Source organism: Melanotaenia boesemani, chromosome 18, assembly GCF_017639745.1.
Source record: "Melanotaenia boesemani isolate fMelBoe1 chromosome 18, fMelBoe1.pri, whole genome shotgun sequence".
Classification (NCBI taxonomy): Eukaryota; Metazoa; Chordata; class Actinopteri; order Atheriniformes; family Melanotaeniidae; genus Melanotaenia; species Melanotaenia boesemani.
Genome location: NC_055699.1, coordinates 9,662,018 through 9,687,850, shown reverse-complemented (window position 1 = coordinate 9,687,850; position 25,833 = coordinate 9,662,018). Strand labels below are relative to the sequence as shown.

The window sequence follows — 25,833 nt, the reverse complement described above, 5'->3', positions numbered from 1 at the left end:
ATGTCAAATTATATGTTATGTGAATACCAGTGTGTGCAGGTTTGTGGAGAGAATTGATGGGGGTTGCAAAATGCACTTAAATGACAAGGACAAAAAAATTAGTGATCAGATAAATTCAGTCAACAGGAGATAAATCTGTTCAGTTAAACATGGTTGAGCTGTCATCCCTCCTTTTAATTTTTCGATTTCACTTCTTTTAATTTATGTGGAGAGTTTCTGGTGTGTAAGAAGAACTCAAAAGTAAGCTCACAAACAGAAAATGTGAAAATATAAATAACTTTAAAACAAGCTAGCAACAAACACTACATGGCATCCAAAACCCCACTGTGCACACAGCTGAGAGAAAACAGACTTCGGCATGCCATTCAATGAGCAACAAGAATCTGGCTTTGAACAGAAAACTGACCAAACGGGACTATTTATACAAATGCAGCTAACCACAAACAAAAGACAGGTGGTGGTAATTGACTAATTGAATCCAGGTGTACGAGGAGCGCAGTAGGCAAGACTAAGTGAAACAAGGCAAGGAACAGACTGGGAGAATGAAAAAGGAATAATAAATTAAATTTAACAAAAAATCAAATCTATCAAGAAACCTGGCATTAAAACAACATAAAAACATGGAAATCAGTCCAAAAGAATAATAAAAAAAGTGGTTTTCAACTGCTCCACCACTGCTATGCTTTACACTGCCACTGCCACTTGACACTTCTATAAATTATTATAATACATGTCATGAGAAAACAGACTCTATAAAGACTACTGTATTATACCACATGCCATGGATTATATTATGTACTGTATTATATTATTTATATTATTTAATCTTGTGAGAATGACAATAAGTTATGCACCTTATGTTTTAAAAAGACTTGACCAAAACTAAAAAGAAAAAGATTAAGAGTTGGTCTTATGGGCTATTTTAATCTGATGCTTCTGGAAAAAATAAGCTCAAATTAGAATGTAATTTTTGCACGTAATAATATACTGCAGACCACATATCAATCAGTGCCTGGATCCAGGAATTTTTTAAAGGAGTCTTTACAGGTGCAAACATTGGGCAATATCGGTGAACTTGGTCACATCTAGGTCTTTTGATGGTGAAAACAAAAGGTTGCAAAAGCATAACACCATTGGATTTTCAGCATCAATCTATATAGATTTTTCTTTGATTTTTGTAGGGTTTCCGTTAAATATGCCAAAAGTTGTGTTGTTTGGCTGCCATAAATATTTTTTATTTATTTATTTTTTTTACAGACAATAAGAGATTTTTCTTTGAACTACCAAAAAGACACAAAAGCCCAGAAAGTTGTGACAGCTGGCTAGCAGCTGACAAGCATGACAATGATGACGGTGTTGTATCGAGGCCAGTTTCCCCGTCGAGATCCGTTCCCTCCCCAGCTATTTTTTGTATAGATGCTGAAAATACAAAAAATGGCTGGTTACAGTAACAATAACAAACATTTGTTGGTGGCTTTTGGGAAGTTCTCAGTGTTTCTTGTTAGCAGCTCCCTTACAACGTGATGGTGGATAGACATAAGGGCATTCGCTCTGTCCTACTGCCACTAGCTTTTTTATTTTTTTTCTCGACTGGACACTGAGGGTATCAACATAACTGTATGACATTATGGATATTTTTCTATCAAAAACCGATAGAGAAAACTTAAAACTATGAGAACAAGTTGTACCCTTCAACATGGACACTGGTATGATGTAGGGTTTGGTTTGGTTACATGACCAATCGGGTTGTGGCATAAGTTTGTGCCCACCCATGGGGAGATCATTTTGCCATTAGAGCGTCTAACTCAAAAACTAATGCCCACAATCATTGGCAAAAAATAAAATAAAATGAAAATACACTGGCAAGGCACGGCAAGGCAAATTTATTTGTATAGCACATTTCATAGACAGTAAGTGGTGGTTTTCAGATGACCAATAATCTCATCCAGGTTAGGACCGATTGGAGGAAAATGTGTCATTGTGTTCGTGTCTTTGAGTGGACACAGGGACATATGTCTTGCCTCTGGCATGGAAGCACTGACTGCCTGATTTTCTGAATTTTGTCAGTAAAGAAAGAAGCAAACTCATTACAGCTACAGCTGGATAGAAGTTCTTATTGCTAAAGGAGGATTATTTAGCCTGTCAACAGTAACGAACAAGGCATTATTACTGTTCTTAGCAAATGATGTCAGAAAAGAAAGATCGTCTTGCATGTCTCAGCTAAAGATTATAAATTCTCAGTGTCTCTTTATAGATCTCATAGGGAACCTGCAACTTTGTTTTTTGCCACCTGCATTCAGCTTTTCGACATTCTCGTTTTTCAGCTCTTACCAGCGTGGCATTTTTTCATGGAGCACTCTTTTTTTTTTTAGCGGAGGTCTTCGTTCTCAGTGCTTCTAGTTTGAAGTGTCATTTGTGCACATCCTCAGAAATTAATGCTCTGTGTTCACAAGCTGCAATACAGGAGTAACCATTAGGTTCAGTACAGGGACCAATCTGACCAAGTGTAAGGTCACAAGGTCAACAGTGGTAAAAATTATGGAAAGTTTTTTTTAAGGGCCTTGCATATTATCTACTATACCACTGCTGTGCTGTTTGTTTTCTGATGTGAAAATTCTCAAGCAAATATGTGAACAATTACGCTCACGGTGGTCCTGACTGCCTAATGCAAGGTTTTAAAGCTATTATTTTCTCAGCCAAATAGATGACGATAATGGGGTTCAGTGCATAGCCACTTCACAGAAACACCCATTCTTACAAAAAGTGGAAACTACTTCATCTTCTGAGCAATAGCCTCCCAGATTAACAGTGTATTATAATAGCTAAGAAACATTTTTTAAAGTATAGGATAAAAATATGTACGCTTATAATTATTTTTTATAAAGATCTGATTAAAATAGCCTGCATATTGCAATTATCTTGCATTGTATGCTGTTGTATGGATAAGGATCAGTATTTTTAGGTGTAAGTGTAACTGGAAATGCTTTTGGTGGACTGTTAAAGTTGGCTGTCTTTCTACAGGACTTCTCAAATTGTTGTTGTTTTTTTTTGTTTGTTTGTTTGTTTGTTTTGTTTGTTTGTCCTGCAGAGTAAATATCAATGATCCTTATGTGTGTCTGTACAAACCATAGGATGCTGTCCTTTATCTCCAATATCTCCAATATCTAAGTCCACTAATAAAAAAGAGAATTCCTTGACTAATTCTAAAATATAAGACCCGCCAGCATGAAGTATGTGAAAGGAGAGATTTTTTCTTTCTGCCTCAGTGCAGCAGTATATGTCAGCAAGCCAGCACTGTTTCAGGCTAATTATTTTAGAAGAACACATACCTTTCTCCCAACTTTCCTTTTATTTCTGAGAACCCACTAATTATTTGCCACATTTTTCAAGCTGCTGTCCTCAGCAGATGAGGTGAGACAGAGTAATAGAGGTGACAGAACATTAAACCTTAACAGGCTTCCATTCTGACTGATTTTAAAAGTCGCCCTGCTGACTGCTTGTGGTGAAAACACCAAGATGTATGGCCTCGCTACAGACCTCTGCACTGAATGTATGAGTACCCAGAGACAGAGAGAAGGATCATGCCCAGTATACCATCAGTTTATCATCAAAGCTGGATGATAGATCACTTTTATAAGTTGGAAACCAGATGATGATCCAACAAATCATATTATTTTCCCAGACAGACAAATAATCCAGGTTGGTGCTGTACAGCAAATAGCTGTTGTGTTTTCTGGATTTTCTTTTGGTGTGTTTGTCTTTAGACTTTTTGTGGACACTGTTGCTCCCTGTTGTAACAGAGAATGAGGCATGAATATTAAATATGTTCTTCCTCATTGCTTCATTACCTGCTCTCTGTGCCTCTTATGATAGCGTCTCCTCCTGGAAATGCACTCTAGCTACAGGGATATTGTGCTGGATGACATTATGCAATATCAGGTGTTTCTATTATTCTTTATCTCCAAGTATATGTATAATATATGAGGAAGGACAAGCATCATATGTATTGTAAATGTAACAATCTGAATTATGTTGTGTAAATAGAAAATTAAACCAGTGGTATAGTTCCTACAATATAATATATGGAATGTTAAAAAATGTTATCACTGAATGCACCTGAAGGGTTTGATTAGATGCAAGCTGTGAAAAGATCCACCAGAGAAATCAGCGCTATATTAAAAACATTAAAACCTTGGGAAGAAAAAAAGACACAACTTAGCAGAAAAGATTTAAGCTTTGTCAAATATTAAATTTTGAAAAATACAAACACAAGATAAATTAGACTGAAAAAAAAGAGAAAAATTACAGTAGGAAAGAAAAGTAAACTAAATGAACAGTAACAGCACGTAAAAAGAACATTTTAAATTTGAAGAAAACAAAATGATAAACACAAGTGAAACAGAAAAAAGACTAAATAAACTGAAAAGAAACATTTCACAAACACAATGTTTTTCTATTTTGCACCTCGGGGCTACAGCAAGAATAAAATGTAAATATTTAGATGATTTATAATATCAGATGCTTTCCCAAAGCAGCTCATCACTACCATTTCTTTAATTTCACTCTTCAAACGTTTATGTGAGGTTTTTCTCATTGATAAGTTTATAAGTTTATTTAATGGAATAATGAGAATGTATTCTTGTTAACAGTTTTATTTAAGCCCTATGGCACGTCAAGAGCCAGCCTAGCCACAGAATAAAATCATAAAGGGAATGAAAATCATTTTACAGTATATCTTTCAACGTGAGAGATTTCTTTAATGAAAAATAACATTTTCAAATTTTTGCAAATTATAATTTCTTTTTTTCTTCTTCTTTTTACACCTTGTGGCAGAGGGTTTATTTTGAGCTACAATGTTATTACACTATGGAAAGCAAAACACCAGCAGAGTAGCTTGTGCACTGCATGTGTAGAATATCATTTCATTTCAGCTTACATGTTAACAGATTTGAGCATCCACACAGCCTGCGTGACACATGGCTCTAACAGTGTTGCTGCTGTGGGTATTATTTTTTTATTTATTTTTTTTTCAGTGACACTAGATATAAACTTATTTTGATAGTAAAATTAAAGTTGGACTTTTAAAAAGCAAGAAAATGTGTTAGTTGCTTAGTGGCTCAGTGGGTAGAGTGGTCGTCTTGTAGCTTGAGCCTTATAATGTAAATTGCTTTGGGTATCATTCCAGGTACAGAAAAGTGCTATATAAATACAGACCATTTACCATCTAATCCAACACTGATGCAAGAAATCCATCACTGAGGGAAAGCTGAAACCAAACTAACACACTCAGATAACATGGTTGGAAGTTGATTAAAAGCTAGACACAAATAATAATAATAATAATAATAATATATTTTTTTCTTTTTTCAAATTGTAGAAAAAAACAAATTTATATTGAAGAGTTCATTAAGAGCTCAACTTTACTGTGGATTATAATACCCCATCATGTAATTAAGTAATTGAATTTGACAAATTCCAAAGAGGCAAAAACATAATAACAGTTTTGTGCACCTATCAGAGATTGTTGCTGAACTGAATTATAACTGTATTTATATAATTATATAAATGAAGCTATGGTTGACTTGTATATGGATATGCAGGTATATTGAAGTGAGGAAAGTTTATGAGCAGCGTTCTAGTTTTGTTTTAATGCAGTGAAACAATGCATTAAAGTAAAATATAACTATAAATCTGCCCATTACAACAAGTAAAGACTCCATTACTGTACACCTAAATGTAAATATCTATGTAAATGAAAAACAAATAAAAGAATTCATGTACAGCAGGTAAATGAATTACGTTTATGCAGTGTCTCTATGGCTGCTATCAGACTGTTTTTTAATTCTGCTTACTGATGTTGAAATTGGTAAAAGTCCTTTATGTCATTATAAGACCCTGCTGCATTTTTAATCTGGCCTGACCGATTATATTCATTTAAAGTTTCATTCGGGATTTGATTGAGTTGTGCCCTTCTGAGAGTGATTTTTACAAGAGCTGAATAATAATTAGTTTCTGATCAGTGGAAGTAAATTTTCCATTTTAAACTTCAATGCATTCACTGTCAACGAATTGCAGCTAATTTTCAATTTACGTCAGAGAAATTTTCATACTGCAGGAAATTGGTTTGCCAGGTTTTTAACTGGCTGCAGGCAACTAGAGATCAGAAGAACTGGAGCAGAAGACCTCAGATGTCATAAAGCCCAACAATGGGGTCTGATTATTTAGCAATTTCATTTTGATAAAAGAAACACTTCAAAAATGCTTCCATTTGTTTTCTTCTGTCCCCATCATTGATTGGATACAGCTCTTTTATTTATTGTTATTTGTGGAAAGTATTTTTTGTTTCCAACCCTCAAAATTAGCATTCTCTGCAACATACAGGTGGGACCATGATGAATATTACCTTACAAGAGAACATTATACTTTCTTATTCAGGACTGCAATTAAAAATGTATGTTCCCAGACTGCATTCTGTCAAATGTGCCTGCATTTCAAATAGTGCTCCCTAGACCTGCCACATCCCTTTGTACCTACACTGTTTCGTACTTACACAGTTACAAAACTACTGTTCTAGTTTGGTGAATATCTACTCCTCCAAACTTTATAATCAAGATGATTAGACATGTCATATGAAAGGGATAAATTTGCTTTGTAATAGCCTTCTCTTTTACAGTATGTCACACCTGGCTAATGGCTTTAGAAACTGATTAGTGCTGTTTTTTATAGTCTTGGTTTACAAAGCCACTCTTCAGACGGTTAAAGTACTGGATTAGGTTCAGGTCACGATTCTGTACAGCACAGTTTTGTATTTTGACAATAAGCTGGTATTGATTTTTCAGAGAAAAATTCAAGATTAAAGGAGACATTATGAATGATAAACTATAAATTTGTTGAGCCTCCACATTCACCCCTCCACCCAACTTTATCTTTATCTTTACATCAGCCTGTGTTCTCTGTACCTCAATAGTGAAACTCTGTTAATTCTCATCAGCTGTTATGTATTTAACTTTAAAATGAAATGTTCTAGTAATGCTTAACTAGTACTTTGTCCAAATCTGTATCTGCAACAGGGAATCTGATTTGTTGATGTCATTCATTCATTCATTCAGTCAGTCAGTCAGTCAGTCAGTCAGTCAGTCAGTCAGTAATTTTTTTGCTAGTCAAATTCTGATTTTGGCATCTTTTAGATTAATTTTGTCATTAAATGGAAGAATAGTGACATGACAGTTATTTCCATAATGTTGTGTTTTCAAATTCAACTTTATTTGTCCCCGAGGGCAATTTTAGACACGGTCGTAGTAGCAGTACACAAAAGGAGCAGGTGAGGAACAAAGTAATGTGGAGACAGTGAAGCCTGGAGGTTTTTGGAGTTAATATCTGAAGGGGGAACAGGAGTCAAACTGAATTTTGACTGCTGTAGTTGGCTGACTTATTATTCAAGCATTTTTTTATCTGCAATGCAGTGTTAAACCAATTCAACACATGATTTGGAATGACATTGTGCCCAAAGGAAGAATTAGTACCAGCTGGCCATGACAGAAGTGCAACTGAGAAAAATGTGAGTTTTCAAGAAAGAATCTGCCAGGCATGTATTTTCCCATCATTATGGTGTTTGTAAATGTGAGTTGGTTGCAGAAAAATAATGCTGTATTTTTCCTTTTTTTTAAACAATCACACATGGAACCAGTTTACTAGTTTTATTAATATTTTTCTTAATTTATCAAAGATGTTTAAAATTAGAAAATTGAGACCTTGGTCGAGCTGTCGACCTAAGAGTGTTTAAATCAAAAGCTGGTGGAGACCAAAGTAGAAGTTAAAAAAAAGTATGATTTGATCTGCTGTCCCCAAGAGGAGAAAAATTCTATAGTGCAGGTTTAACACAGTTGGCCATTAAAATGATGTTGGAGTGTATCTAAAATATGGAGCTTTTCATACTTGTTAATGTTTTAGAGAAATAAAATTTTTAAAGGATCTGAAATCAGTAACAGTTTTCACATGGTTGCCTAGCCAACAGCTCAGAGTTAGGAATTTCTAATCAAATGTTAAAAAAAAACAAGATTTAGACCAAATATGAGGAGGTTTTTTTGTTTAAGACTAAGATACATTGTTCAGTCAGGCTAACTAGCTTCTGTATATAGCTTTGTTTTTATCAGACTTGTTGCGTCACATTTTAAATATGCTCAATTGATATTGAATCGATAGTGAATCATAGTCAAACACTAACATTGCAACCAATTAAATTATATACATACAATTTAATGCATTAATGACATAAAGACATTTGAGTATTGTCGTTCATTTTAGTCTTTTAATTTCTTTTGTTTTCCACCTGTTTAATTCCTTTTATTGTATCTTAATCTTTAAATTTCTTTTAGTGTATTGTAGGCAAGGCAAATTTTTTTTGTATTGCACATTTCATGTGCAAGACAATTCAAAGTCCTTACACAAAATATAAAAACATTGTAGCAAGGCACAGAAAAAAATACAAGCGTATTAGAAAAACAAAGATTAAAAAATATAAAATAGATTACAAAAGAAAAAGGCTCAGATTAAGAAATAAAGTTAAGATTCTAGCTTAAAAGAACCAGATGCAGATCTGGGCTCTAAATAAAAACTATTGAAATGCAGCAGAGAACAGGTGGGTCTTCAACCTTCATTTAAATAAACTGAGTGTTTCAGCTGATCTGAGGCTTTCTGGGAGTTTGTTCTAGACATGTGGAGCATAGAAGCTGAATGCAGCTTCTCCATGTCTGGTTCTGACTCTGGTTCTGATTACTGGTAGGCTCATACTGGGTCAAAAGGTCACTGATGTATTTTAGTCCTAAACCATTCAGAGCTATATAAACCATTTTAATCTTTGATTGCTTTAAGTGGGGCTGCATGATTACGTGGTGGTTAGCACTGCAGCCTCACAGCAAGAAGGTCGCTGGTTCAAGGATCAGCTGGGGGGATGTCCGAACAACGGCCTTTATGTGTGGAGTTTGCATGTTCTCCCCATGTATGCGTGGGTTCTCTCTGAGTACTCTGGCTTCCTCCCACCGTCCAAGGACATGCATCTTAGGTTAATTGGTTACTTTAAAATTCTCCATATGAGTGAATGTGAGCAGTTAATTGTCTCTCTGTGTTGGTCCTGATGGACTGGTGACCTGTCCAGGGTGTACCCTGCCCTATCGCCTGTTAATTACTGGGATAGGCTCCAGCTTCCCCGCAACCCTGACTGGACTAAGCGGTATAAAAAAATATTTTGGAAGAATGGATTTCTTTAATTGTATTTTAGCCTTTTCATTTCTTTAAGTGTATTTTAGTTTTTAAATTTATTTTATTGTCTTTCAGACAAAGTTTAGACTTTTACTTTTTAGTGTATATTGTTTTTTAATGTCTTTTGGAGTGCAGATTCTGGCTGTGTGTGGAATGTCTTTATATTTTATGTGTACAAAAAGTATGTTCTATATGTACAAAACATTGGTAACAATTGTTTTTTTATAATTTGCTATATAAATAAAGTGGATTAGACTAGATTTGATTTATGCATTTTTCACTGTGGTATTTTATTTTATTTAAAATGCCAAAATGAAGCCAAATCTGTCAGCAGTGTATGTGATTTACCCCAGGGACATCCTGGTGTCTTCATCCCTCAAATGCAGCTGCAGGGCCTGTGGGTCATTTCTGCCTCCTTCTCACTCAGCATGGCCAACCAAGCTGTTAACCAGACAGATAAAAGAAAGAAGTGAAGTCATTACAGTGGAAACCTCTGTAGCGCTGAGATAAACTCTGCTGAGGAGCTCACTCACAGTCTGTTACTCTTCTTCAGATTATGGAGCAAAGAAATAAGTGAAAAACAATTACTTTTGAACCTCAACTCATTTAAAGATTTTTCCTCTCTGCCGAAGATGGAATAATGACCTCTAATGAATCAAGCTGCAGACTGGAAAAATGGAAAACATAATTTTCAGAGTGAATGTAGCTGCACATTTTGTGCGTTGACTCTGTGGGAAACTGCCTCGGCAGACAGCTGGGTGGGTGATTCACTGAATGTGTTTTGGGAAGGCTGCAGGCTCTGAAACTGACACCATATTGAATTTAAAAATGATACTCATACAGTAGGGCTAGATTTGCTTGCAGTTTATAGGTGCTTACATCCATGTGAAAAGATGAACAGATTCACACGTGTGCTTATATATTCTTGTTGTAGATCACTGTAATAGTTATCTCACCAGAGAGCAGGGTCTATTAAAGAGGCAATTCCTCTCAAAGATTACTACAGCAACAAGACATATGATTTACTCTGAGGTTTAAAGGGGCAGACTTCTCTATACTGAATTTGTTTTACAGCTGTGTCACAAAGTGGAAAGGGGTGGACGTACCTTCTCTTCTGCAGTCACCATTTAGCATATTCCCATTGCAGTATTTGCAGCTTCAGCTGAAGTGGATAATCACATTCCACAAGATGCACCACACAATGAAACTGGAGAACAGGAATCTGAAAGTGTATTCACACTGATTTGCATTTGTCTTGTTGTGCTTCTTTAGAAGTCAACATATGTGATTGTGCTGCAATGAAGTGTATAAATTATGTTCTGGTCAGATCATGCAGCTCAAAAATACTGAGTTCTCACAAGAGGCCACCTGCTGTCTAAAAACAGCCTCCAGTACAAATTTGTTCGTTTATGACGTATCAGTTAAACAGCATCAAAATAAAGGATGAGGCACTTATTTAAGTTAGACACCAAATACTGTAGACATAAATAATCAAACACATATCATGTACTTAAACTCATACTTAAATTAAGCAGAACAGCACAACACTTTTAAAGTCCTTCTGTCTCTGAACCTTTCTCTTTGCTTATTCTGAATTTCTCAATAAATTGAGACACTTTATCATCCCAGATCAGTGTTTATCTATTTTTTCCCCCTGCAAACCAACTCCTTAATATCACCAGTTAAGTTTATTAATGCTGTTTTAGATAGCTGTCACTGAATTTAAAAACTCACTATACTGTTTCCAAATGCAACTGATGCAGCTGTAATTGGTGTAATTGAAAAAGACACAGTAAGTTGAGTCTTTCTCCATTTTGAATTTATGACCCATCAAATAGCATAAATATTAAATGCCAATATGCAGCAATTTGACTTAAGTGCTGTTGTTGAATGTGGGTTAATTTTCACCACTGAAGTACTTAGATTAGTGCTCATTCTTAGTTAGTATATGCTTGTAGTCAACATTTCTCTAACCCTGGCTGTGTTTGTTTTCCACCTGCCTTCTCTCTAAGCAAAACAATACTGAAAGTTAAAGCAGAATCCATGCAGAGTTTGATTCTATAACTTAGTTTCTGTTTACGAACAGTCAATTGATAAATGTTAAGTGATCCTGATATCTGACTCATACAGTAATCCAGGGTCTGCTTTAATGAATTACTACTGCCCTCTGGTGGATTTGAGTCAGACTATGTCTCACCAGGAGCTGCGAGGATGCAGATGCTGTAATTGGGGTCTCCAGATGTTTGATTGCATTATTCAGTGCCTCCGCGTGCAGAATTTATTAGTGTTGGGAGGGAATGCGTCACTCTGAGATAGTGACGGCTTGGCAGTTAAAGAAACAAAGAATTAATCTTGTGCTTGTGATGAAGCGGCATAGAAATAAAGATGGGCTACTTATATTGACAACAGATGGGGTTTAATTGGACTCATAGCAATTATGACTGTATGTTCCTGCATTATTTAGTTCAATAAAAGACATTTAAGGAGAAAGTTTGATAATATACGGAGCCTGTTTATCTTTTAGAGCAATCAGAAAGAATAATCTCTGTATTAAATGTGCCATGCAACAGTCAGAGAGCTCCAATCGGTCCAGAAGAACCCATGACTGTAACAGACAGCGCACATTGTGTTCCGGCCGTCAGTGCATGGGCGCAGAAAAATCTTTTCACACTTGCAGGAAACGCATGCGCAAAGAGGAAACCAACTGGTTTGTGTCAAGTCGAGGCAGACGGATGTGATCGAGCTGAAAATCACCTGTATTCTGGCATTCATGGTGACACAGTGAGTACATATTTGTTATAGATTTTTCATTAATAATGCTAATGAAAACAAGTGACAATTAAAAAAAAAAGAAAGAAAAAGCTCGTGTTTATGTGTTTGTGGAGAAATAATGCCAGTGTAAATCAGGATCCAGTAAAGCTGGAGTATCTTTATCTGGGTTATACTGCATCCATAAAGATTAATATTTATTTTGGATCATTCATTCGGATTTTAAGCTTTATTAGGCTTAAAGATGATTCATGACAACACCCTTAATTAATGTGGATATTTGAAGGTCTGATTTTATTAGCATTAAAAGAGAAAACAGAAATTGACCGACCATAAATGTATCAGCCTCTGATCAAATAATTTCATTGTTTCTATTAATGGCTGCCTGTTTTAGGCTGAGTGTTTTTCTACCATCAAGCGTGCGTATCCTCCCGAGGATGCAGCTGATGGATGCGATAGCTGCGGTCCAAGAATGACGCCTTGTCGCTGTCATTACTGCTCATCCCTCACAGACAGAGAGAAGGGGGGTCGGGGTTTGTTGCTCTTCATATTCTGGTTTTGTTAAACCGGTGAGACATCTGCCGATGGCTTCCTTAGCTGCTTGCATTCAAATATGTCAAGCTGTAACGCACGACGCTTTGTTTATGGATTATAATGATCGATTTGTAAGGTTGCGTTTCAAGTTGACCTCTCACGTCAAGATCGTGAAGTAGTCATGCATTCCGTAAGACGCGTGTTTACCCCCTCTGATACAGTAGTTTCAATGTAGTATCACATTTTAGGACATAGGATGAGGCTTTTGTTGCTTCATAAATCAGAAATTGACCATTCTCTCAGGCCTTCTTGGATCTGAAGTCAGATATTTAATCTTCAGAAGTCAGCTATCTTCAGCAGTGGTGTGTGGTGCCCCCTCTTAATGCGGTAATCATCTTCCAGTAAAAGCCTCTTTCCTTCAGCGCAGCTCTCGCACTGTGGTCCTCTGTCTTTGCAGTCCATGGGCTCAGAGCGGGTGGAGATGCGCAAGAGACAGATGCAGGTTCACCAGGAAGCAGCTGCCAGTGTTCTCCAAGCGCGCCACAGAATGGGAAACACCCCCACCAACGCCTCAAACGCCTGCTGCTTCTGCTGGTGCTGCTGCTGTAGCTGCTCCTGGTAATAACACATCTCTGTTTGATTTCCACACAACAGGCCTGGAGATAAGAAAGCAAAATTAGGAGGAGAAGACTCCATTTATATCATTTTTAAAAGCATTTACAGAAAGTACAACCAGCTACAGATGAAAAAAAAACTACTTTCCCAGATGGCAGTTTGCAATCATTGCCCATGATTTCCCACCAAGCCTGCAGAAACAGACAGTTCACTGCTATAAAATCCCTCTGATGAGTGAACTCATACTTCCATAGGCCATCTACTGTGGAATTTATTCCACCTAAAGAGACTTTCCAATTAATTTATGGAAAAGACTCAAAAGGTGACTCCTTTTATTTAAACATTCACAAACAAAAAATAAAGAATACGATGAGAAATTAACATTGCACTGCTTATCAAAAACAATGCATGACGCGCGCATACACACAGCAATCACCAGTTGGATTCCTGTACTGTAGACATGAAATCACCAGTATGTTTTCACGACTTTGTGAAAATGTATTTGTGGCCTCAAAGCAATGGCTAATAGATGCCCTTAGAGTTAAAGATTTTAAGAAGGACTCTAGGCAGAGTGCAAGTATATGGGAATGAATGTGTTGGGCTTCAAGAAGAGTATTAGACTGTCTTTATCTTACATTTTCTCAAAGCCAAAAATGATCATATATGGAAAATGTCTGCTGGTGTCTATAGTTACAAAACCAGAAGGCTTGTGATGTTAGTCCCTGGTGGGCAATAGTTGTATTGCATTGGCACCTCCTCTTTGGCTTTACATTTCAGAGCCTGTGGCAATATTATTATTTTATGTTAAGTACAGTTGCATATACAACATTATACAGAGCAACTAAATAGCCCTGCTTGGTGGTAAAAAAAAAAATTAAGGCATCAAAGCAAGAAATGCCCAAAGACAGAATTAGAAATGTAGAAATTCAACTTCAACAGGATAGCAGACATGTACAGCAACTAGACTATTAAGAAAAAAAAAATAGAATGGTCCTATTTGATTTCTGACAATACATTGATCTTTAGAGAGCTTATGTCCTCTGGGTTAGGGCAGCCAGGTTATCTGCAGCTATATGGTAGTTCATGTAATTCCTGTTGTGCAGTAAAGAGAAGACAATACATTTTCCTCAATCATATTCTTACCTTGAACATTGTTTGGGCTTTTCAAAGATGGAAATCACTACACGGTATAGTGGTTTTCAAAGGCTAAATATTGGAACTATGAAAAAATTAAGTGCAGATAGATATTAAGCACAAATAAGTTTAAATTAATGTATTTTTTTTATAATATTATTTGAGAATGAATGGGATAACATAGCATAATTATAGCCACAATTAGCTGAGAGGGAAACACATTATATCAGAGCTAAGTATATGATGGAAAACACCTGGTATGTTTAATATATTATCAGAATTCAGAATCAGTTGTTCAGTCATTCCAGTTCAGTTGCAGATGCACTTTTTTTTTTTCTTTTTTTTGCTGTTGTTTTGTTTTTTACCATACCCTCCCAACCATTTATAAACACAACCTGCACCCTCACCCCAGAATAACACTGACCCTCACTGGATGGGTGCCTTAGAGGCCTTAACCTGTTTTTTAAATTATAAACGGCTGACTTGTGCTTCCTCTAAGGACCGCAAGCTTACAAAGTGCAGAACATGCTCCCCTTAATTCACTCCTCTGGGGGTGACTACTTCGTTTTGTCTCACATATATAAATTCAATTTAATCACTGCACTGCTGCAGTGGTCACATTCTCAGAAGGGTTGGCTCACGGCAGAATTTCACGTGAACCAATTAGTCTACAGCCAGCTGCGCCATCAGGTACTGGGAACATTTTAATTATGCACAGGTGGGACCCACAGGATGAAGATGGCAGTTGACACAATTTACAATTTACGCAAGTGTTTCTCGTGGGATCAACCTGACTCTGTTGTAGGTGCTGTCATTTCAAATGAGGATCAGGTTGATGATGCAAGGTTTTTTTTCATCTATTTATCATAGTGTTTTTTAGATATTTATTGTTGTTTAGACTGATTGTTTTTACTGCTTGCTACACAGCAAATAAAGATTATTTGAACTTGAAGTTTACTATGGCTCTTCTATGCTTATGGCATAATTTACATGTATATAAAAAATGATCCCCTTGTAGTCACGCATTATGAGAATTTCAACCAAACTTCTATGAAACCGGAAGAGAGGTTTCATAGAAGTGAAATAAAAAGGTGACACTGAAAGACTGTCTATTCCTTAATTTCCAGGTTTAAGATAAATATACACTGATGCAAATCCACTTCATCTAAGTTTTTATTCAAGGCAAAATGTTGTGTTTTTGTTTTTTATTCTAGTTTGACTGTCAGGGGTGAAGATGAAACCGTACAGAGATCTACATTTGAGCACAGACCAGAGGGAACCACTAACTGTGAAGAAAGGTGAAGCGATCCCTCTGACAAACAACTTCAGTGAGACAGAATCTTTGACATCATGGTGAAAAATCAAATAAATATCCTTTTGTTTTTCAGCCTGAAGCCCACTCTAGAAGACGCTCGCTCCTGGGCGTTGTCATTTGAAAAGGTGATGAAAAGTGCAGCCGGGCGAAGCTGCTTCAGGCAGTTCCTGAGGACAGAGTTCAGCGAGGAGAACATGATGTTCTGGCTCGCCTGCGAGGAGCTCAAAAAGGAGACAAATAAGACTGTGGTGGAGGAAAAAGTCCGTCAAATATACGAAGACTTCATCTCTATCCTTTCCCCTAAAGAGGTGAGACACCAAGGATGCGTATTTAGTTAAACATGATCTGGTAAAGTTATTACCAATTTATAAAAAAAATTAACAGTTTGCCACCTGACTGAAATTGAATTAACCAATAACTGTTTAATGTGATTATTATGGATTCGGTCTCTGGTTCTAGGCTGCCAAATATCAGGCCCTGCTAATACACATTGAGTATTGGTAGAAAAAGAAGGCTGATTTGAGGTATCTCAGGTTTTAAGAAAGGTCAATTTCCTCGAAATAGCCTTCTTTTTCTTTTTTAAATTGCCATTATTTCCTATGTTCTTAATAAATGTCTGTAACCTGCTGTGGTACAAAAAAAAAAAAAAAAAGGCCACAGAAAGACAGTATAACAATTCAGTTTGGACATCTGTTCATACCAACCAGTTTGGGGGCTTTGGCTCTTTTGAGATTAGTGCAACAACTATGATCTATCGTGCAATTATAAATTTGGACACAAGCTATACCCAGTAAATACGTAGTAAGTGCACCTTCTCAAATTTACCTTATCTGCTTATCTGCCCATGTTGGGAAACTACAGATACGGATGCTTATGTAACATAATGGACAGCCGGCCACACCATAATATCGCACATATGGTCTCCAAAAATCATGAGGGATGTTAAATTATGCTGAACAGCTCTCTGAATAAAATAGTTTTCCTTACTTGCATTTTGTCAGTTTTTGAGATTTTTCATAATATCCCCTTCAACATTTCGCACTAAATATCGTCTAATTAGTCATCAAAACAATATCATAGGACAACACTTTTACTGATTAAGTAAATCATTTTCTTAGGTATTTGAGGCCTATTAGTGACATCAATGGGAAAGTCTGGTCGTGCTTGCGTTGTTACAAACTTAGCTGATGTTAGTAACACATGGAGTCCACAGTAAAACACACGACTATTTTCTTTTGTTAAAATGGGAACAAAATAAACTAAAGTGATGAGTTGAAATGTGGAAAATCTGTAGTGTAGTACTGTAAGTGGATGGTTGTAAGAGCAGGATGAAATGAAAAAGAAGCAAAAGCAAATCAAAGTTGTGGTTACTATGTAGAGGAAAGTTGGCTGCCCAGAGAGTGTGAGACCTGCTATGGCATGCTTTTGCAAGCTTTATCACGCCCACCTCTCAGCTGCAGCACATTCAATAATAACCCACACTAGCAAATCTGCCCATAATAACAGCGAAAAAAAAAAAAAAAAAAGACGGTGAGCCATCACAACTTAACAATAATTTGATTAAATCCTTATTTTTAACAGGACCCTACCATATAAACAGCATTAAACTGTCAGCTTAAACTGAATTATGTCATATTTAGAGGAAGAAATGGTCAAATTATGTGGAGTATTCTGATCTTATTCACAATAGAAATGTATTTTTGAGGTAAAGGAGAAACCTGACTAATGCTACAGTTCAATTTCAATAAAAAAACCAAACAGCATGAGGGATATTTCTGAATGTAGAAACTTGTGCAAAAGACAGTCTGAAGAGAGAAAGTCAGGGAAGAAATTACTTTAAAAAATGGAGAAGACTGATTGGCTAAAGGGCTGGCAAAATAAGTCTATGATGTTAAAATGTCAGAGTTAAGAAATAGGTGAGTTGGTGTGGTTTTCTTGGAACCATACATTTAATCACCCAGATCTATAACTATATAAGACATTTCAACCACAGTGACAATTCTATGCTCATCTGGTACATTCAGATAGTTTTGGTTCACACCCACCCTTCCTGGCATTGTCGTTCCAATAAGACTATACTTCTAGTTGGTTAGGATGTACTGAAAATGGGAAACTGAACAGCTCTTTTTTCATTATCTTGAATGCTCCATGAACTCTCTCTAAATTATTATTTTAAAGATGGCAAATAATTTTGGTGGCAAATAACGTGATGCATTTAACTGAACCTCTCTCCTCCTCCTCTCTATCCCTTCTAGGTCAGTTTGGATTCACGTGTTCGAGAAGTGATAAACCGCAACATGTTGGAGCCGACCTCACAAACGTTTGATGATGCTCAGCAGCAGATCTACACGCTGATGCAGAGAGACTCATACCCTCGCTTCATAAACTCTAGCGCGTACACAGATCTGTTGAAGAGCCTGGAGGAGCCACCTCCTGAGCCATAGACTCTCCACTGCCACCGTTAGCTTTCTGGCGCATGCATTCCACACAAAGGAGTTTTGTGTTCATGTTGGGAGTTCTGCTATTTAAAGAAAGGCAGGAAAATGGACACTACTTAAAAATTGGTCTTTATCCAGCTGTAATTGCCGTTTATTTACCCATGATTAACTTACCAAAACCCTCAGAGCAAACAAAACGCTAGGAATTGCATCAGTTACTGTACTTATTAAAAAAACATATCTATATTTTTATAAATATATAGATATATATATATATATATCTATATATATATATATCCCCTAGCGTTTGACATTGCACTCTTCTACCTTGTTAAATGAGGGAGAGCATGTATCTGTGAGCACTGCATTTGTATTTAGGTACATTGTGAGCCTTAATGCATGTCCAGTTCTTGTAGAAACCAGGTTTTATTTAACTGTAGTGTAAGAAGGAAAGTGCCTTGGAATAACATCTTCTACACAAGCACCTTTGGTCGATCATGAACAATGAGAAAATGACTTCACGTTGGTGCTTTTAGCTCTTCTCAAAGGATAAAAGTTTTTACAACTATATGAGCTGAAACCAGGAAATCAATCTTGTCTGTGTATTTCAATACTGTGATATTAGTCATATATTTAATTTAAATAAAAACAGGGAAGAATACACTGAAACCATGACCACTGATATATTTGAGTATTTAAAAAGGAATTTGTGTGAAAAGTATATTTGAATTCTCACAATTTAAATAAAGCACAATCATATATTGTTTTTGTTGTCATTTGTCATTAAGATTCACAAATTGCTCAACAGTTTCTTAATTAAGTTATGTGTTGTGCTTGCACTTTGTTTTTGCTGGGAGTCAATAATAAATGCTTAATGCATAAGTTAAAAATTGTTTTCTCATTAAGAAGTCAAAAATCTTAAAAGTCCTTTTGTAAATGAACACATCTAAATTTCTATTACTACGTTTAAATTACTTTTAAAACAGAAAAAAATACTTGAATTTAAGAAGCCAGAAGCTAAAGAAATTTGGCAATTTAACTTGATATAATCCCGCAAGTAAGTTAATTCCCTAATAAATTTCAGCACTACATATGAGCTGTAGTAATGCAAAACAGGTCATTTATTGAGACAGTAAGTGTTACACCATAAAATGTAGCCCTAGGTGTTATATAAATAAGTTATTATACAGTTATTATAGTTATTATACATAAGTTTCCTGCAAAAAAATGGCTCGTCTCAATGGTGAGTAGCTTTACAATCAAGCAACTAATGTTACTCTAATGTAACACTGAGGGTTGTGCGTGGCTCCGTCATGCCTCTCCTGGGCTGACATTCCCAGCCCTGTCTGAATCTACGGAGTAGCAGCATGGATTTATTGTCAAGTAAGTCAGTAGTCCTCAGGTCCACCTAGTTTCACTGGAGTCAAGTTCAAAGGACCATGATGACGCTGAGAAGGTGAGCAGACACTCGAGTTCATTCGTCTCTGATGGCAGGAAGCTGCTTCTCTATGAATCGCTTAATGTCCACCATTTCCTACACAGGCAGAAAATAAAGGAAATCGTAACTCAGACAGCATGACAACTAAAGTTCCACAATGAAATGTGACGGCACACTGACTTCTGGACAGGCACTGTGAGGTAGACCCCGATATGACTTGAAACTGATGTTGGCTGGATTGATGAGGCTTTTCAGCTTTTCTGATGTCTGGCTGCCAAATATGAAGGGGACCAGGGGGTCGGCATCCCCATGGCACTGCAGGACATGCATGTCCTTGTTTGCACTGCTGGCAGCCGCCTGAGAATAGAAGAGATTAGGATTATTGTTATTATCTGATTACGGGTATGGGATATCCCTGTTGTGTAATTCCACTGAAGGCAGAGTTTGCAAAAATATATATATTTTAAGAATCAAATGTGCATTTCTAAAAGCTAAAAGACATTACAAATTAAATTTATACTAAAAAATAAAAAGACCAAGTTTAACTTCAAGGTGACATTAATCTAAATTTAATCTAATAACATTAAACCACCTATGAAACTGTAATTATGTAAATCGAAAACATGCAGGTAAAGATTATTCTGTTTTTGTTTAGTTTTATTCTGTCTTTCTTTTAACCTGAGGGAAGGATTTGCGGAGGGGAAGCCAGCAGCTTAGAGCAACCACACCCGCGAGCTTCTGCTGAGTCGTCAGAGCAGTGTAAAGAGACAATGCTCCACCCTGGAAACACAAACCAACAAACCAGTCCTTTTCGTATGAGATACTGTTCGTCTCTCCACAAACAACAACAAGTGATCATGTTAGCAGGCAGGAAGTCATTAAAGTTACAGTCCTTAAATTTCCCAGGCTACAATGTGAAATTTTAGGTCATGTGCTTTACCTTAAATATTTAGGAGTACTCTGGTTTGATTGGTTTTGGCTTTTAACCGAAAGGTGCATATCTTTTCTTTATCAGCTTACAACAGAATAAGTCCTTTTTGATGTTTAACAATAACTGAAATCGTGTGCCAAGACATCTGTGAGTGTGGACTTCATGAACTGTCCATATTTAACATGCAATAACTACAATAATTTAAGAACCCTTAACTCTATCAGTTGGATTAGCCTACGAACATATTGACCTCAGTTTCCTATTGTTTTTGTGTAAAATGACCGGTGCAGTAAAGTATCTGTACAACTGTTGCAAGAATATACATTTAAATTTAAACATAAAATACATGTTGTAAATTACAGAGCTCTGAATAGCAGAAAATATCATGTTTCATAATGTGTCATCTGCAAACACGCCACACTTACCTGTGAAAATCCACCCAGGATAATTCTGTGTGAAGGTATCCCATTCTTCACTTCTTGATCTATCAAGGCTTTAACTGAAGTGGAAAAACAGAAAAAATTCTACTGTCAACTTTAACTGAGATAAAACATGAGTCTAACGTTTTAAAACACTTTTGAAGATTTACTATTCTCTGATGCTCTCTTGATACCAGCCTCGTCTTCGTCTGCATCTGGGCTCAAACCATAAATATCAAACCTGTAAATGAATAAATAAACAGCAAACTCAGTGGGTGATGAGATGTCAACCATTCAGTGTACTGAAATATGCATACAAACTGTAACTCTTACCAAGACGGCATTGACATTCTCATGTTTATAGAAACGGGCATTGTAGAGCTGAAATATAAGAGACAACAGATTCAGACATTTATGCAGCATTTAAAGCTAAATACTGTGGAATATAAAACATTCAAGTCTATGGAAGGCATTGGAATGTAAATACTTACGCATGTGGACAGATGTATTTCACATGTGGAAGTCTGATGCCAGCAAAAGCCTCTGCCCAGCCGTGTCTATTAAAGTTGACACCATAAACTGTTTAAATATAATATAGTAGCCTTTTGCTCATACAAATATTATTCATTTTGCAGCTGAGAAGAAACAAAGCTTTCTTCACATACCCAGTGTCCCCAAGGCCATGCAGAAATATGACCTATAAAAATCAATAACATCAATTTGCACAGGCAGGCAGGGGGACAGCTTTCAACTTTTGGTAGCTGTCATTGTTTTGCATTTTAACATCAACACTTGCATTTGGACTAACATGAAATTAGACGTGACAACACCAAATTTAACACTCACCGCCGCAGTGGCTTTCCGGGCAGCAGGCACAATGGCAGGTAAGGGCGCTGACATGTTATTGCCGCACATACAGCGCTGAGGCAGCTGATATGAAGGGAAACGTTAGCACCTCGTAGCTAATAACGATATCACCCCTGTTGACAATCTGTTTTCAGACTGGAGTTGAGGCTGGCTAAGACAAATCAACTGAAGGACAAATATCGACCGTCAATGGAGGGCAAAGTACCACCGCCTCTTATTGCCACTGGTGGTCGTGAACGTCTCGTGAAAGTTGAATTCTATGAAAACAACACGATACACCGACGGCGGTTGCTAGCACGCTACTCGCCAGCTGCATTGACAGGCTATAAAGCCCCGCCCCCTAATCTACATGATTGGCTTTCATAAGCACCTCCCTTACAGATACAAACAATCTATTGGTTGTGTGTTAAACGTCAGTTTAGGCTGCTTTAAGGATAGGTAAATCCTCGACAGCAACAAACACATTGCGTTGCATTAGAGAATATTAACTGCAACTTTTGATAATAGTAGTAATATGGTAATGAAAAAGGGTGAGTAAGTAAGTAAGTAAGAAAGTAAGTAATAAATAAGTAAATAAATAAATATTTGAAGTCCGTGTCGTGACCTTTGACACAGATCTTAAGATTTAAATAAAGCCGCTTTTCTTGCAAACGCAAGTCTATCATTTTGCTTGTTTTTTTCTTTGTTTTTGTTGTTGTTGTTTTGTTGTTTTTTTTTGTTGTTGTTGTTGTTTTTTTGTTGTTTTTTACTTGATCCCTTAAAACCATGTAAAATAGAATACAAAAAACAGCGTAGACGTTTATTATTTTCAGTATTTAACTCTCCTTTTATTTTTGCACCTTACACTTTCAAAGTGGTTACAACACACAAAATATATTTGTCATGCGTCGTGATTTGTTTGTTGGTCGTTTTTACTGTGATGCTTTACATTGGAAAGGTAGCGGAGAGGTATCAAAAACTACTTCCGCTACCCTCACGTCACGTGGCCACTATGTCCTTGATTTGCTAATATTGACATGTGAACAGCAGAAACATGTCTTTCCCCAAAAAACCCGGCGGTAAAGCTTTGGATGTGCTACAGGATCTGCCGCGGATAACGTTAGCAAATCTGCGGCCTGAACCAGGAGCCAAGAAGCTGGTAAATTTTTAAAATTAATTTTGAAAAGGCACATTTTAGAAGCACAGTGTTGCTAACATGGCTAGTTAGCAAGTTGGCTAGTGAAGACTTCTCTACAGGTTTTGCCATCTGGACAAAATGAGTTCTTACTGTGGTTGTGTCGCAGGGAAAACGGCGGGGCAGAGGACAGCATGGTGGAAACAGAAGCGGCAGAGGTCATAAAGGAGAGCGACAGAGAGGAAACCGACCTCGGCTGGGCTTCGAGGGGGGCCAGACTCCTTTCTATTTACTTATACCTAAATATGGGTTTAACGAAGGGCACAGGTACAAATTTGTCGCCAGACATGAGGCTATGTTAATGTTCATTAGTTTTAAATATCTGTCACAGCCCTTTCTCAAACTCCGAATAAAAGGAAAAACATTTAATTAATCTGAAAGCTTTATACTGGGTAAACTGTTGCGTTCTGATAATAGAGTGTTATATAAATTATACAATATTTGTGTAATCATTGTAGTGTCATACATGACTAGATGGTTTCTATATTTACTAATCAAGCATCACTTTTTGCAGACATGACCAGTGTTTTTAAAAAACAATATCAATTATAATATATTAATATGTTGTATTGTGCTTCCTCAGTCGGCGTCCACAATACCAGCCTCTGACTCTCAAACGACTCCAGTATTTGATTGATCTGGGGCGAGTTGATCCAACCCAACCCATAGACTTGACCCAGCTTGTAAATGGCAGAGGAGTTACGATTCAACCTCTGAAGAGGGACTATGGAGTCCAGCTTGTTGATGAGGTAATCGCTACCTTATTCAGTGGAAAAATTACAGTCTCTTAGAACGTATTAGATTTGTTTTATATATATACACATACAGTGTATTAAGTGAAATACATGTGTACAGTTTGTAAATTTTAATGACCGGTGATGGCGCAGGTGAGCACATTTACATGACGCTGGGAAAGGGAGGTTATTGTGTTGGTCTGACCCAAACTGGAATTTAACATGTATGTAAATATATTTGTTGGACCAAATGCAATTAAACTGAGCTTCTCAAAGCCTTAAGAACACATGATGAGCATGTTGAAAGCCATGTTGGTCCTCTAATATGTTCATTTTACACTGCAGCTTTTTTAATACAGAGAAGTCATTGCTTTCTGTCCCATTTTTGTGAATTATTTTCTACTTTGACACCAATAGAGCTGAATGTTTGTGGCTTTGTTTCCATACATTATACACAGAAAAAATCATAATAATGAAAAAAATTAACTAAAATCTGAAAAGTAGTCAAATTGCAAAAGAACCAAAATTGCAAGTTTTCTTTGAGAAATAATGAAATAGGCTCCTTGATCAACTTCCATCAGCAGGTGGCACCAAAGCACAGTGTTGCTGCTGACTGACACACATTCAGATGGTGCGGACCCTTGTCTTCACCCAGACCTGACAGAAAGCCATGCATTTGTTCTTTCAGGGTGCTGACATTTTTGTTGCAAAAATCAACATTGAGGTTCAGAGAGCAACCGAAGGAGCCATAGCTGCTATTGAACGTAATGGAGGCATCATCACGACCAGTTTCTACGATCCCATAAGTCTTGGTAACTAATTGTCGGTCACTCTTGTCACACCTGATAAGTCATTGGTTTCTGTAGAAAAAGCTTAAAAATGTTTTAATTCTGGCAGGTATTCTCATCAAGCCTGTGCCGTTCTTCATGCGTGGGCAACCAATCCCAAAGAGAATGCTGCCTGGGGAGGATATGGTCCCATACTATACTGATGCTGAAAACCGGGGTTACCTAGCTGATCCGGAAAAAATCCAGCAGGCCCGACTGGCCCTGGCACAGAAGTATGGTTATGTGTTACCAGACATTTCAAAGGATGAACTGTATCACATGCTGGCCACGAGGAAGGATGTTCGACAGATCTTCTTTGGCCTCTCTCCAGGTTGGGTCGTTAACATGCCGGAGAAAAAGATTCTGAAACCAACCGATGAGAAACTATTGAAATATTACAGTTCGTAAATGTTGGAGTGTATCACCGCAAAAATCAGGAAAACCCTGAGCTTTGCATGGAAAAAAAATATTTTATATGAGAAAACAGCCCTGTGTGTATTACAATTAAACTAAATCTGAAAATGTTTAAATTCTTTTTTGCTATTGAAGGGTTCATAATTGGTTTTATGTGTTTTATGCCATATTCATGGCTTTGAGCAAGGGATGTCAGTCGGCCTCGTGCCTGAGCCTAACTGGCCCGTGCTGCATGATGGAAGGAACGTGAACTGTAACAGGTGAGGGGGAAATAAGGAAAATAAGATAACTCAAAGAATGAAAACAGGAAACAGATGCCTGGTCATGTGTGTTACTTGTGAAATGAGTTGCATAGGCCCTAGAAGGGGAGTTTGAAATTAGTCATAGGCAGCTGTATCCTGGTATGGACGTTCAAAAGACCTCCACCGCCTCAACAGACACACTCACACAGTGTTGGAATACAAAAGCTGAACTTATTCCTTTTAACCCCAAAAGCTAAATAAACTGTAGAATAGATAAACTAATAATAAAATGGAAGACATATCTGAGATTTAGGTTTTTTTTTTCTTAAAGAAATTTTTAAACCTGTTTCGATGCATTAACATGGAGATCTCATTCACTTTGAGACTTCATATCAAAAACTCTGCATTAAGTATGAAACTTGCTCTACTGAAGCTGCAGCTGGGTAAGAAAGTTAAGGCTCATGCACAAACAGGATTGAGTGGCCTGCAGCGTATCATCAACCTGAGAGCAGAGCAGGATTGTCTTTGCCTTAACAATCAGCCCCATGCTGAAATGAAGGGCAGAAAAGATAATGACCTACCAAGCCAGCAGCAGGTGCTTTTCCCATTAATTTTTATCCTGTTGCTGTGAAAGAGGAAAAGCATAAAGAAGAGCCTGCCAATCTTTGGTTTGTGGGCTTCCAGGATTTCTTTCTTTCCATAAACACAAGTTAATATATCAAAT

The 25,833-nt window shown here is 37.0% G+C and overlaps 3 protein-coding genes across 3 annotated transcripts; 2 read left to right on the top strand and 1 right to left on the bottom strand.

Moving 5' to 3' along the window:
• The first annotated feature begins 11,837 nt into the window (after positions 1–11,837).
• Positions 11,838–18,155, top strand: LOC121628933 (regulator of G-protein signaling 20). Its single transcript, XM_041968356.1, has 5 exons — positions 11,838–12,039; positions 13,019–13,179; positions 15,525–15,608; positions 15,699–15,933; positions 17,881–18,155. The coding sequence occupies exons 1-5, from the start codon at positions 11,860–11,862 to the stop codon at positions 18,067–18,069; spliced, it is 849 nt and encodes a 282-aa protein (XP_041824290.1). The 5' UTR covers positions 11,838–11,859; the 3' UTR covers positions 18,070–18,155.
• A 1,011-nt stretch (positions 18,156–19,166) lies between these two features.
• On the bottom strand, positions 19,167–22,227 carry lypla1 (lysophospholipase 1). Its single transcript, XM_041968358.1, has 9 exons — positions 21,698–22,227; positions 21,517–21,548; positions 21,343–21,408; positions 21,185–21,232; positions 21,022–21,092; positions 20,858–20,931; positions 20,180–20,281; positions 19,682–19,858; positions 19,167–19,597 (listed from the first exon to the last, which is right to left on the bottom strand). Exons 1-9 carry the CDS (start codon positions 21,764–21,766, stop codon positions 19,538–19,540), a joined length of 699 nt encoding a protein of 232 aa, XP_041824292.1. The 5' UTR covers positions 21,767–22,227; the 3' UTR covers positions 19,167–19,537.
• A 439-nt stretch (positions 22,228–22,666) lies between these two features.
• On the top strand, positions 22,667–24,977 carry mrpl15 (mitochondrial ribosomal protein L15). Its single transcript, XM_041968355.1, has 5 exons — positions 22,667–22,856; positions 23,002–23,159; positions 23,476–23,641; positions 24,315–24,438; positions 24,524–24,977. Exons 1-5 carry the CDS (start codon positions 22,752–22,754, stop codon positions 24,859–24,861), a joined length of 891 nt encoding a protein of 296 aa, XP_041824289.1. The 5' UTR covers positions 22,667–22,751; the 3' UTR covers positions 24,862–24,977.
• The last annotated feature ends 856 nt before the right edge of the window (positions 24,978–25,833 follow it).

Excerpts from the sequence above, each read along its gene's own strand:
- LOC121628933 (XM_041968356.1), top strand. The coding sequence starts at position 11,860 with ATGACTGTAACAGACAGCGCACATTGTGTTCCGGCCGTCAGTGCATGG. Across the intron at positions 13,180-15,524 it reads TGCTGCTGTAGCTGCTCCTG|TTTGACTGTCAGGGGTGAAG; the intron begins GTAATAACACAT and ends TTTTTATTCTAG. Across the intron at positions 15,934-17,880 it reads CTATCCTTTCCCCTAAAGAG|GTCAGTTTGGATTCACGTGT; the intron begins GTGAGACACCAA and ends TATCCCTTCTAG.
- lypla1 (XM_041968358.1), bottom strand. The coding sequence starts at position 21,766 with ATGTGCGGCAATAACATGTCAGCGCCCTTACCTGCCATTGTGCCTGCT. Across the intron at positions 20,282-20,857 it reads TCCTGGGTGGATTTTCACAG|GGTGGAGCATTGTCTCTTTA; the intron begins GTAAGTGTGGCG and ends TTGTGTTTCCAG. Across the intron at positions 19,859-20,179 it reads TCCGCAAATCCTTCCCTCAG|GCGGCTGCCAGCAGTGCAAA; the intron begins GTTAAAAGAAAG and ends TTCTATTCTCAG.
- mrpl15 (XM_041968355.1), top strand. The coding sequence starts at position 22,752 with ATGTCTTTCCCCAAAAAACCCGGCGGTAAAGCTTTGGATGTGCTACAG. Across the intron at positions 22,857-23,001 it reads AACCAGGAGCCAAGAAGCTG|GGAAAACGGCGGGGCAGAGG; the intron begins GTAAATTTTTAA and ends GTTGTGTCGCAG. Across the intron at positions 24,439-24,523 it reads CTACGATCCCATAAGTCTTG|GTATTCTCATCAAGCCTGTG; the intron begins GTAACTAATTGT and ends TAATTCTGGCAG.